Source organism: Schistocerca americana, chromosome 6, assembly GCF_021461395.2.
Source record: "Schistocerca americana isolate TAMUIC-IGC-003095 chromosome 6, iqSchAmer2.1, whole genome shotgun sequence".
Lineage (NCBI taxonomy): Eukaryota > Metazoa > Arthropoda > Insecta > Orthoptera > Acrididae > Schistocerca > Schistocerca americana.
Window position 1 is genome coordinate 107,439,215 of NC_060124.1, and position 12,933 is coordinate 107,452,147.

At 40.2% G+C, this 12,933-nt stretch overlaps 1 protein-coding gene across 1 annotated transcript in view; it reads left to right on the forward strand.

Moving 5' to 3' along the window:
- LOC124619455 overlaps positions 1 to 12,933 on the forward strand; it is an 88,272-nt gene that overhangs the window by 45,793 nt on the left and 29,546 nt on the right. The window contains exon 4 of the mRNA XM_047145851.1: positions 7,842 to 8,017. Within this exon, the coding sequence (XP_047001807.1) occupies positions 7,842 to 8,017 (176 nt within the window). The remainder of the gene's footprint in view (positions 1 to 7,841; positions 8,018 to 12,933) is intronic.

Sequence of the window (12,933 nt, forward strand, 5' to 3'; positions counted from 1 at the left end):
CTTTCACTAGCGGGACTGAGCCTTAGTTTCGAAATCAAATTCGTAAAACCACGTTTCATCAGCTGTTATGACACTTTTCAGTAGTTCTGCATCATTTTTCACACTGCAACTCTTGAACAATTGGCATTCACCGCTATTTTTGTTAGAAATTCATCAGTTTCGGAACAATTTGAGTACCCAAACGTTAAATACCCAAAAATTCTGAAAAGAAAAAATTTATATACCAACACGATTGACGACTTCTCTGACTTTGATTTTCCGATCTTTCATAATCATTTCTTTCAGTTTTTTCTCGATTTCCTTGGTTAAGATGTGCTGCGACCATCAGGCCGCTAGTCATCTGCAAGGACCTGTTTATAAACTCTCATACCACTCGTAAGCCATTTGTTCATTTATTGCAGGGTCACCAAAAGCAATATTTTGCGTTTCTAAAACTTTGTTGCTCTCTATTCCGTTCTTATCGAACAATTTTATACTAACTGCGTGATTAATATTTATACAGAATGGTCAGAAACAGACTGACAATCTTGTAAGCATGGTACAGGGTAGTTTGTGCTGATGATTACTTTAAAAAAGAAAGCAGTACGTTGTGCAAAAAAAAAAAAATGGCTCTGAGCACTATGGGACTTAACATCTATGGTCATCAGTCCCCTAGAACTTATAACTACTTAAACCAAACTAACCTAAGGACAGCACACACCCAGCCATCTCGAGGCAGAGAAAGTCCCTGACCCCGCCGGGAATCGAACCCGGGAACCCGGGCGTGGGAAGCGAGAACGCTACCGCACGACCACGAGATGCGGGCGTACGTTGTGCTATTTCCCAGTCGATTAGCATCGAAGTTAGGCAATCAGGACCTTGCGCGCTCAAATTCAAGCAGCCCGGTAGAAACTGTGCTGCCGAACGTGTTCATCGTTTGATTTCCTAAAACCGAACTAGATAGCGATACCAAAAATTCAAAGTAGGATGGTAGTAAGTATCGAACACGAGCCAAAGGCTGAGCAATCCCGTGCCCTATCATCTACGCTATGAGAATGAGAACAACTGACACTGCTTCTAACTGATGGGTCAAATGAAATTGCGCGCGCTACGGCCTTTTGCCTAACTTCAGTGCTAAGTAAATCAGAAACGGCGCAACGTGTCAAATTTTTTTTTGCATTATTTCTCAACGCAGCCTACCCTACAACAGCCTTACAGGCATTTCAGATTATTTTTGACGTCACTGTACAGAATAAAATATCGTGCACTGCACCTAAACACATGTAACTTTTTGATAGCTAAGAACAGACTAAATATCCGATAGACATAACACAGAAGAACAGACGAAATATCCGATATAGGTAACACTGCACAGATACAACGAAAAATCTCGTCAATCTAATAAAACCCGGTGAATTACAAAATTGCCGTTACGTTTTGATTACGCATCCTACACTGCTCTTGCTTTTTCTCCACTCCGATCTTACCACATATTTTTATATTTATTTCAATACAGAAAACTTTCGAGTCTGTATTCACATAAATATTGCGACGGTGAAGAAGGACTAAAATTCAAACTAACTGTTACCTTGACCTTTCAGCAATATGCCACATTATTTCAATTCTATATTAATTAAATCAGTCATAAGAATATTATAATCTCTTCCCAAGCCAGGAGTGCTGTTATCAAGCAAGCCTGTGGAGGTGTCTAAATGTCGCAGAAAATTCATTTGATATGATTTAATCAGCCTTTAATTAAATTGACTTTTGAAGTACTGGGCCAATTAGGACTTAACCTATATCAATCAACACGTAATTTGAAGACAAAGCTAAAACATTATTACATTTGAGTCCATAAACGTATCACGGCACTGCGCTGAACAGATATTTCAATGTTGTGCAGGGGCAGATGAATTTAGTGAAACTTAACTTCTAATTGTTGTTGTTTATAGGTCCCCTAACTCTGACTTCAGAGCATTTCTGCTCAAACTAGAGAGAGTTCCTGATTCACTTTGTAGGAAGTACCAGAAATTAGTTATGTGTGGTGACTTCAATATAAATTTTGTATATGTTGGTGCAAGAAAAAGGATATAGGTAGATCTCATAAATTCATATGATCTGATGCAGACTGTGTTTACTCCGACTAGGATGCAGGGGAACTGTAGCACAGCCATAGACAATATTTTTATTCGTCCTTCTTTATTAGATGGGCATTCTGTTAGTAAAAGGGTGAATGGCCTTTCAGACCATGATGCAGAAATTTTCACACTAAAAGACTTTTGTAGTCAAAAAAAAGTCACATATAATTACAAATTATGTATGAAAGTTAATCCAACAGCAGTAGATAGTATTTTAAACCTTGTCAAGGAACAAGATTGTCACAATGTTTATAGTGCCGATAACATAGATGATAAATATAAAGCTTTCCTTAACACATTTCTCGTGCTCTTTAAGAGTTGCTTTCCATTAGAACGTTCTAAACGGGGTAATAGCAGTAGCAGGCAGCCTGGGTGGCTGACTAGTGTGATAAAGATATCGTCTAGAACAAAGCGGAAATTATATCAATATCTTAGATGTAGTCACAGTCAAGCTACAGTAGCCCATTACAAACAAGACTGTAAGGTGCTGAAAATGTTATTAGGAACCCTAAGAGTATGTGGTATGCAAATATAATAGCATAGCAGATATATGTACAGTATTTAACAATCATTTTCTGAGCATTGCTGTTGAATTAAGTAAAAATTTAGTTTCTATGGGGAATCATATAACTTTCTTGGCAAATGCCTTTCCGACATTGATGTCTGAAATACTCCTCTGTGATACAGTCAAGGGGGAGACTGAGTCAATAATTAAATCACTGAAGACTAAGGTCTCTCATGGTTACGATGGAGTGGTTAGCAGAATATTAATGTACTGTGGTGCACATGTTAGCCCTATATTTAGCCAAATTTTTAATTTTTCCTTTAGGAATGGTCACTTCCCTGAAGGATTAAAGTACTTAGTAGTAACCCTCTTTATAAAAAGAGAGAAAGGGATAATGGAGATAATTTTAGACCTATTTCTATGCCATCATTGTTTGCTAAAGTTATTGAAAAGGATGTGTATGTAAGGATAATTGATCATTTTATATTACACGATTTGCTATCAAATGTACCGTTCGGCTTTAGTAGTCGTTTAACGAACGAAGATGCTATATTCTCTTTTCTCTGTGAGGTACTGCATGGGTTAAACAAAAGGTTTCAAACTCTAGGCATATTTTTTTATTTAACTAAGGCATTTGATTGTGTTGATCACAAAATATTGCTCCAGAAGTTGGACCATTACCGAACACAGGGAGTAGCTCGCAATTGGTTCACCTCTTACTTTAGCAACAGACAGCCAAGGGTCATTATTCACATTGTTGAGAATGCCTGAGATGTGGGATCTGAGTGGGGTACAGTCATGTGTGGGTTGCCCCAGGGCTCAGTGATGACGCCACTATTGTTCCTTATTTATATAAATGATATGAGTAACTCTAAAATATTTATGTCTGCCGATGACAGTAGCTTGGTGGTAAAGGATGTTGTGTACAACATTGGCTCGGTTTCAAATAGTGCAGTTCATGACCTAAGTTCATGGCTTGTAGGAAATAAACTAATGCTAAATCACAGTAAGACTCAGTTTTTATAGTTTCTAACACACAATTCATAAAACCTGACGTTTTAATTTCACAGAATGGGCATATTATAAGTGAAACTAAACATTTCAAATCTCTAGGTGTTCAGATAGATAGCAAATTGTCGTGGAAAGCCCACGATCAGGATCTTGTTCAGAGACTTAATGCTGCAATTTTTAATATTTGAACGCTATTCGTTCGACACGAAAATTAGTCTGTTTTGCTTATTTTCATTCACTTATGTCGTATGGTATTATATTTTGGGGTAACTCTTCCCATTCTAAATGTATATTTTTGGCTCAGAAACGGGAGTTTCGGGCAATAAGTGGTGTAATTTCACGAACCTCTTGTCGACCCCTGTTCATGAGTGTGAGTATTTTGACATTGGCCTATCAATATATTCATTCCTTACCGTCAGTTCTTCTTAACAATATTAGCTTATTCCCAAGAATAAACAGCTTTGACTCAGTTAATACCCGGCGGAAATCAAACCTGCATTTGGATCGGACTTCCTTCACTCTTGTGCAGAAAGGTGTGCAGTATACTGCTGCATCCATTTTCAATAAGCTACCACTCGAATTCAAAAATCTTAGCAGTAATCCACGCTCTTTCAAATCGAAACTCAAGAGTTTCCTCATGGGTCACTCCTATTCTGTCGAGAAGTGATTCTTGTTGTATTGCTGATTGCATTTACTTAACTTATGGATTGACTTTTTTCAGGTTCATAAAAATTTTAATTTTATCTGTTATTACTTTTATATTGTAATTTCATGTGCTGACACGTTCCATGGCCTTGGAGATTTGATCCTCAACTTGGTCCTACGGAACTTGACGAGTAAATAAATAAATAAAAGAATTAATTGAATTTTAATGGGTCCTCTCACTTTATCAGATGGTGGGAATATCCATCGTGCTTGCACATGCATTGTTGCTAGGTGGCATAATGTATTACACTACACTACACAGTGTAAGTTAACATTTCATGTATGCAACTCATATTCTGATATTTCACGCTCCAGCTCGCACTCAGACATCTCCTCTTAAGCAGTCTTCTCCCGGAGATGCGCATCGGGGCTAAACAGGAATCTTTTAGCAATGGCGGGATAACCACCAACTTTTTTTCAGTTACAGACCACTTTTCATGGTTAAACAAGTGCCTTTAATGCAGTGATTTTTCATTGACTTCTGCATCAACATGGCCTTGATTAGCGATGGTTTTTCTGCCCTTAAGGGCGCTTTGCGCTAAAAAGGCATGATGGTACATTTAATTCAATAAGATCCTCCAGTCTGAGGAAACCATCGGCAGAATGAGGGGACTCCTTACATAGGATACACTCTAAGGCAAAAAGCGACGCACCACCAAGGAATTATCAAAATGGGATGCTAAATTTGTGATCCCTTGATATCTCAGAAAATGTCCTACCAACCAGTCCCTTCTTCTTGTCAAGTTGTGCCACAAACTCCTCTTCTCCCCAATTCTATTCAATATCTCCTCATTAGTTATGTGATCTACCCATCTAATCTTCAGCGTACTTCTGTAGCACCACATTTCGAAAGCTTCTATTCTCTTCTTGTCCAAACTATTTATCGTCTATGTTTCACTTCCATACAAATACTTTCAGAAACGACTTCCTGACACAAATCTATACTCGATGTTAACAAATTTCACTTCTTCAGAAACGCTTTCCTTGCCATTGCCAGTCTACATTTTATATCCTCTCTACTTCGACCATCATCAGTTATTTTGCTCCCCAAATACCGAAACGTATCTACTATATTAAGTGTCTCATTTCCTAATCTAATTCCCTCGGCATCACCCGACTTAATTCGACTACATTCCTTTATCCTCGTTTTGCTTTTGCTGATGTTCATCTTATATCCTCCTTTCAAGACACTGTCCATTCCGTTCAACTGCTCTTCCAAGTCCTTTGCTGTCTGACAGAATTACAATGTCATTGGCGAACCTCAAACTTTTTATTTCTTCTCCATTGATTTTAATATCTACTCCGAATTTTTCTTTTGTTTCCTTTACTGCTTGCCCCTCTTCAGGAACCACATGTTTGTCTGACCTCTCAACAGATACCCCTCATTTGTAGTTGCAGCCATCTGTAACGCTGAGGCACGCAAGCCTCCCCACCAATGGCAAGGTCCATGGTTCATGGGGAAGGGGGGGGGGGGGATACACGTAAAGACAAACAAATGATTACAATTTCATTAGGAGTGGATGATTTATTCAAGGCAAAGAGCTTGACAAATTCAGAGAGTCGACACCGTGACGGTCCATTTCTGGGTCTTGTGTAAGTAGTTGTTGGATGTCCTCCTGAAGGATGCTGTGCCAAATTGTAAAGAACTGTCACGTCAGTTCGCCAGAATTCCGAGTTGATTGGAGGGCCCTGCCACAATGCTCCCAACGTTCTCGATTGAGGAGAGATTCGGCGATTTTACTGGCCAAGGAATGGTTTGGCATAGATGAAGACAAGCAGTAGAAACTCTCGCCGTGTGCAGGCGAGCAATAGCTTTCTGAAATGTAAGCCCAATATGGCTTAGCTATGAAGGCTAACAAAACATGGCATAGATTAGATGCATCTCTGTGCTGTAAAGGTGCCTCGCTTGAAAACAAATAGTGGTTCTACTTCGAAATAAAATGGCACCCCAAACCATCACAACCCAGATGTCTGAGGCGTCTCCAGACACGTCTTCGCTAGTCAGTTAGAAGTAGGACTCATCGATGAATGCTACCTCAGTCAATGACATTCCTGACTAAAGATCTGTCTGGAGATACCCTGGACAATGGTGGGGTACCAACCTGACTGTCGCCCACCATACGACCCGATTAAAAGTCGAGTCGAAGACACTCCCTACCCCCCCCCCCCCAGACTACCACGGTTAAAGTTTTGTGTTGTTGTTGTTTTCAGTCCTGAGACTGGTTTGATGCAGCTCTCCATGCTACTCTATCCTGTGCAATTTTCTTCTTCCATTACTTACTGCAACCTACATCCTTCTGAATCTGCTTAGTGTATTCATCTCTTGGCCTCCTTCTACGATTTTTACCCTCCACGCTGCCCTCCAATGCTAAATTTGTGATCCCTTGATGCCTCAGAAAATGTCCTACCAACAAGTTCCTTCTTGTCAAGTTGTGCCACAAACTAGTCTTTTCCGCAATTCTGTTCTATACCTCCTCATTTCTTATGTGATCTAACCATCTAACGTTCAGCATTCTTCTGTAGCACCACATTTCGAAAGCTTCTATTCACTTCTTGTCCAAACTATTTATCGTCCATGTTTCACTTCCATGCATGGCTACACTCCATACAGATACTTTCAGAAACGACTTCCTGACACTTAAATCTATACTCGATGTTAACAAATTTCTCTTCTTCAGAAACGCTTTCCTTGCCATTACCAGTCTACATTTTACATCCTCTCTACTTCGACCATCAGTTATTTTGCTCCCCAAATAGCAAAACTCTTTTACTACTTTAAGCGTCTCACTTCCTAATCTAATTCCCGCAGCATCACCCAATTTAGTTCGACTGTATTCCATTATCCTGATTATGCTTTTGTTAATGTTCATCTTATATCCTCCTTTCAAGACGCTGTCCATTCCGTTCAACTGCTCTTCCAAGTCCTTTGCTGTCTCTGATAGAATTACAATGTCATCGGCGAACCTCAAGTTTTTATCTCTTCTCCATGGATTTTAATACCTACTCCGAATTTTTATTTTGTTTTCTTTACTCGTTGCTGAATATACAGATTGAATAACATCGGGGAGAGGCTACAACCCTGTCTCACTCCCTTCCCAAATACTCCTTCCCTTTCATGCCCCTCGACTCTGCCATCTGGTTTCTGTACAAATTATAAATAGCCTTTCGCTCCCTGTATCTTATCCCTGTCACCTTTAGAAATTGAAAGGGATTATTCCAGTCAACATTGTCAAAAGCTTTCTCTAAGTCTACAAATGCTAGAAAAGTAGGTTTGCCTTTCCTTAGTCTATTTTCTAAGGTAAGTCGTAAGGTCAGTAGTGCCTCACGTGTTCCAACATTTCTACGGAATCCAAACTGATTTCCCCCGAGGTCGGCTTCTACCAGTTTCTCCATTCGTCTGTAAAGAATTCGCGTTAGTATTTTGCAGCTGTGACTCATTAAACTGATAGTTCGGTAGTTTTGTGTTAGTACCATGTAAAACACTACAAAGCTTTACTCCATAGGATGTCCCTGGGGGCGCTGATGTCGGGGCGCGCGGTCAAGGACCTGGACGGTGAGGAGTCGCAGTTCCCACTGGACTACGAACACTTCGCAGACCTGGCCAATAACCCCAGCCCCAGCATCCGTGACCAGGAGTACTTGCAGCACAGTACACTTTGGGGCCACCAGTACGTAGCAGGTGAGCAGCAGCGATTGGCGTACTAAATTGCCGATATTTATTAAGGGGCTCCGGAAAGGCTCAAAATCATGAAAAGTTCAATTTTTACTTTTTGCGTTTTCTGAATCTGCAGACTATTACCTTTTACTAGATATATAATTTATTCAATTCCGAAGACTACAACTATTTTTAAATTTTTTTTTAAATGTGTTCTACATGGGCGTGACCCACTGTGGCGCTGTTAAACTGCTGTCAAATGGTGTTATTATTAACGTCCGTGTTATCAGGTACATTTTAGTGATGTGAGATAAAGTATGTGTTGTGGCTAACCTGTGATGGTTCAATATATATCGCTGGTGTGATTGTCGATTGTTTCATGTTTATTTACTCTGTCGTTATCTCGAAAATATTCGTAATTAATTCTGTTTCTTGAGTCTCTGTTTTGTTGAAGTATAATAATGAGTAAAAGTAAAGTTATTAGAAATCCTCTGAAGGCTTTTAAGAAAAGGAGAAATGTTGGAAAGCCAAAGGTATGTGTTATTACTGTAAACAATAAAGACGATAACCAAGTGAGTGAACCTAGCCTCTCAAGTACACCTGCCCATAGCAGTCAAAGTGGGAAAGAAAATACTTCACAGAAGAAGCTTGGTTCAATGAGTGAAAACTATGAATGTTTTATGGGCGAATCGGATGTGAATGAAATATTTGATATGTCGGTTCTCAAAGGAATTTTTTCAAACTGTGTAAGATGTATTCATTGTAGTGAAGTTGGTCTGGAACTCTCCATAATAAAGCACGTAGGACTTGCTAGTGAAATACAACTGAAATGTGATAAGTGTTCATACATGACCACCTTTTGGAACAGCGTTGCAGTAACTGCAAAATCTACGAACACAACAACGAGCGATGCTTGCTTTAGACAAGGAAAGCCTTCGGGCTGCAGACAGGGCTGTAAAGAGTCTAGAAATACAAGCAAGAGTAAACAGGAGGAGGAACAAGAGGAAGCTGGAGGAGGAGTTTGCAGAGGATGAAGATAATCCATCCTATGGACCTGGAATGCACTAAAAAGTTAATCCAATCTTTGTCGCTCGATTCCCAAAACTTTTATTTTCTCATACTAATTACATGTTTTCTAAGGATCTTCCAAACATAATTGTTTCAAACTTTCAGTAAATGTTACACAGTACCTTCTGCATAATTTAACACAGCCTTTTTCCAAAAAACTGTATATTTTTTAATATATAAATAAAAAATTGCAAAAAAAATGTTGTGAATTTTCACTACAATTGAAAAAAAATCATCTTTAATAACTGAACTAAAATTTTGTAAAATCCCTGTGTTAAGTTGTAGCCCATATTCCAATAAATAATCTGTAAAAAGTTCAACTTCCTACCTCAAATACTTTGTGAGGAAAGATGTAATTTATAAGCGTTATTTTAACATTGTAAGTATAGGGCGTTCCGGAGCCCCTTAAGTGTTCCTGAGACCATGTACTAGATGTGGCAATTGAATAACGAGATTGCATTTCGTTCTATATTTCATTTTGCTTTTAGATTCGTTCTTCTGATGGTTTTAGGTTAATCTTGCGCATTAGTTGGGGATTTGAAAGTTGTGTGGACATGTCAGCATCATGATTAACTAAAAAGCTGCATAGTATATTAATTCCTTATGAAAATTGCGAACGCAATAGCTTTTTCCATATATTTAACCATCATGTAGTACCACCACAGCCGTGTCATCTAACTGTGAATATTTGATTCGTCGTACTTAGCTGTCAGAACATCATTATTATTATTATTATTATTATTATTATTATTATTCTTTTATGTTGTAGATACAGTATGGAACTCCACTTATTTTTTCTGCAAGGTAAGCGATTGTTAACAATGGACGGGCTGAAAATCAGAAGATTTATCACACAGTGGCATATGGAGTTTTGAATTGTGAGAGAGATATCGGCATTATTCTAAGGATACAAAGGAATAACCTCATGGTGCAATCATACTTTTTTATTTATTGTTTCATTCCCTCGCTACATATGCTCAGCGGGGTGGGCTGTCAGTAGTAAACACAGTCTTCTCTTCAACTTACTGGTGTTAAAACACGCAAATAGATACAAAACTATTATAAAGGTAAATAATTTACATGACTAGAAATATATTAAAATTTTGCTTCCATGGTCAGTGTTAAAATATAACTACAGACTTTCCCTCCTTTTCAGATTAAAAGGTGATGCATAAACCGGGAAGGCATTGAAATGAAGCACTATATATTCAATGATAAAGAGGGAATCTGCCTAGGAGAAGGACTGATTTATAAGAGGGATGATTAGAGGCTGCGTAAATTAATAATTGTGGCTTTCGCACAGTGGATCAGGCGAATCCTAGTTTCAGATGAGAAGAGATATGGGGTGGATAATAAGGAGGCAGAACGAAATAGAGCTGCGTTGACTACTAGGCCATTATAAAAAAGAGTAAGGAATAAGGGAAAGGTGGGGAGAGAAGGAAAGCCTTAATTTGGGGTGGGATAGGGATGAAACAGAGCTGATAGGGCGGATATCAGGCAGATTAGGTTCTCTCGGAGAGGGGCATCGGTTATGTTTTGTTGGAAGAGGTGAGTCATTGTATAGAGATGAAATTTGTCTGTATTGTCCCATCCGCATTCTGCGATTTGAACTTAGAGGGGCGACAACCGAATAGTGGATTTTGCACATACTGTAGGAGTGATGAGGTAGTAAAAGCGGCATTTGTAGGAAGGTAAATACACTACTGGCCATTAAATTAGGTACACCAAGAAGAAATGGCGACGACAAACAGGTATTCATTGGACAAATATATTATACTAGAACTAACATGTAATTGATTACGACCGAGCGAGGTGGCGCAGTGGTTAGCGCACTAGACTCGCATTCAGGAGGACGACGGTTCAATCCCGCGTCCGGCCATCCTGATTCAGGTTTTCCCTGATTTCCCTAAAACCGCTCCAGGCAAATGCCGGGATGGTTCCTTTGAAAGGGCACGGCCGACTTTCTTCCCTAATTCGACGAGACCGATGACCTCGCTGTTTGGTCTCCTCCCCCAAAACATACCATACCATACCAGAATTGATTACATTTTCACGCAGTTTGGGTGCATAGATCCTGAGAAATCAGTACCCAATACAACCACCTCTGTCCGTAATAACAGCCTTGATACGCCTAGGCATTGAGTCAAACTGAGCTTGCAAAGGAGTGTACAGGTACAGCTGCCCATGCAGCTTCAACACCATACCACAGTTCATCAGGAATAGTGACTGGCGTACTGTGACGAGCCAGTTGCTCGGCCACCATTGACCAAACGTTTTCAATTGGTGAGAGATCTAGAGAATGTGCTGGCGAGGGCAGCAATCAAACATTTTCTGTATCCAGAAAGGCCCGTACAGGACCTGCAACATGTGGTCGTGCATTATCCTGCTGAAATGTAGGGTTTCGCAGGAATCGAATGAAGGGTAGAGCCACCGTTCGTAATACATCTGAAATGTAACGTCCACTGTTCAAAGTGCCGTCAATGCGAACAAGAGGTGACCGAGACGTGTAAGCAGTGGCACCCCATACCATCACGTCAGGTGATACGCCAGTATGGCGACGAGGAATACACGCTTCCGATGTGCGTTCACCGCGATGTCTCCAAACACGGAGGCGACCATCATGATGCTGTAAAAAGAACCTGGATTCATCCGAAAACATGACGTTTTGCCATTCGTGCACCTAGGTTCGTCGTCGAGTACACCATCACAGGCGCTCCTGTCTGGGATGCAGCGTCAAAGGTAACCGCAGCCATGGTCTCCGAGCTGATAGTCCATGCTGCTGCAAACTTCGTCGAACAGTTCGTGCAGATGGTTGTTGTCTTGCAAACGTCCCCGTCTGTTGAGTCAGGGATCGAGACGTGGCTGCACGATCAGTTACAGCCATGCAGATAAGATGCCTCTCATCCAGACTGCTTGTGATACGAGGCCGTTGGGATCCAGCACGGCGTTCCATATTACCCTCCTGAACCCACCAATTCCATATTCTGCTAACAGTCATCGAATCTCGATAAACGCGAGCAGCATTGTCGCGATACGATAAACCGCAATCGCAATAGCCTACAATCCGACCTTTATCAAAGTCGGAAACGTGATGGTATGCGTTTTTCCTCCTTACACGAGGCATCACAACGTTTCACCAGGCAACGCCGGTCAACTGCTGTTTGTGTATGAGAAATCGGTTGGAAACTTTCCTCATGTCAGCACGTTTTAGGTGTCGCCACTGGCGCCAACCTTGTATGAATGCTCTGAAACGCTAATCAGTTGCATATCACAGCATCATCTTCCTGTCGGTTAAATTTCGACTCTGTAGCACGTCATCTTCGTGGTGTAGCAATTTTAATGGGCAGGAAGTGTATGCGGAATTTTTGCTTTGAAATCCATACAGCAATAGAAAATAGGATGTGAGTAGCTGAAAACGTACAAGTAACGAGGTCAAATTAATCAAAGAAAAAAAACGCCTTTTTGACTGACGTCACTGGAGTGTGTTACACCATGAACGCCTTGACCGAACACTACCAAAGTGAAATTCCAGTAATTTCAAGATTGGTGATAATGCTAATTTAAATTTAATCTCTATGGACGCTTATTTCAACTACAGAATATGTCGTTCCTGCATTTGAAGAATGATGGGAATATACAAAGGCTTTTGGGTGTGTCTAAAGTTTTTCGAACTTTTCAGGTGGAGATGGCAACACAGCATGGCCTGAAGATACCAATGCGGATTATAGCCATTTTTCGGACTTGACACATTAGCGTGTGGCACATGAGAGCATCATACTGACAGATCCCTCAGTTAGTTGCCTATAATGCAGTGACTGGAAAATGAACGTGACGAACTGGAGTCAGGATAACAGTATGCCAAGGAAAGCATG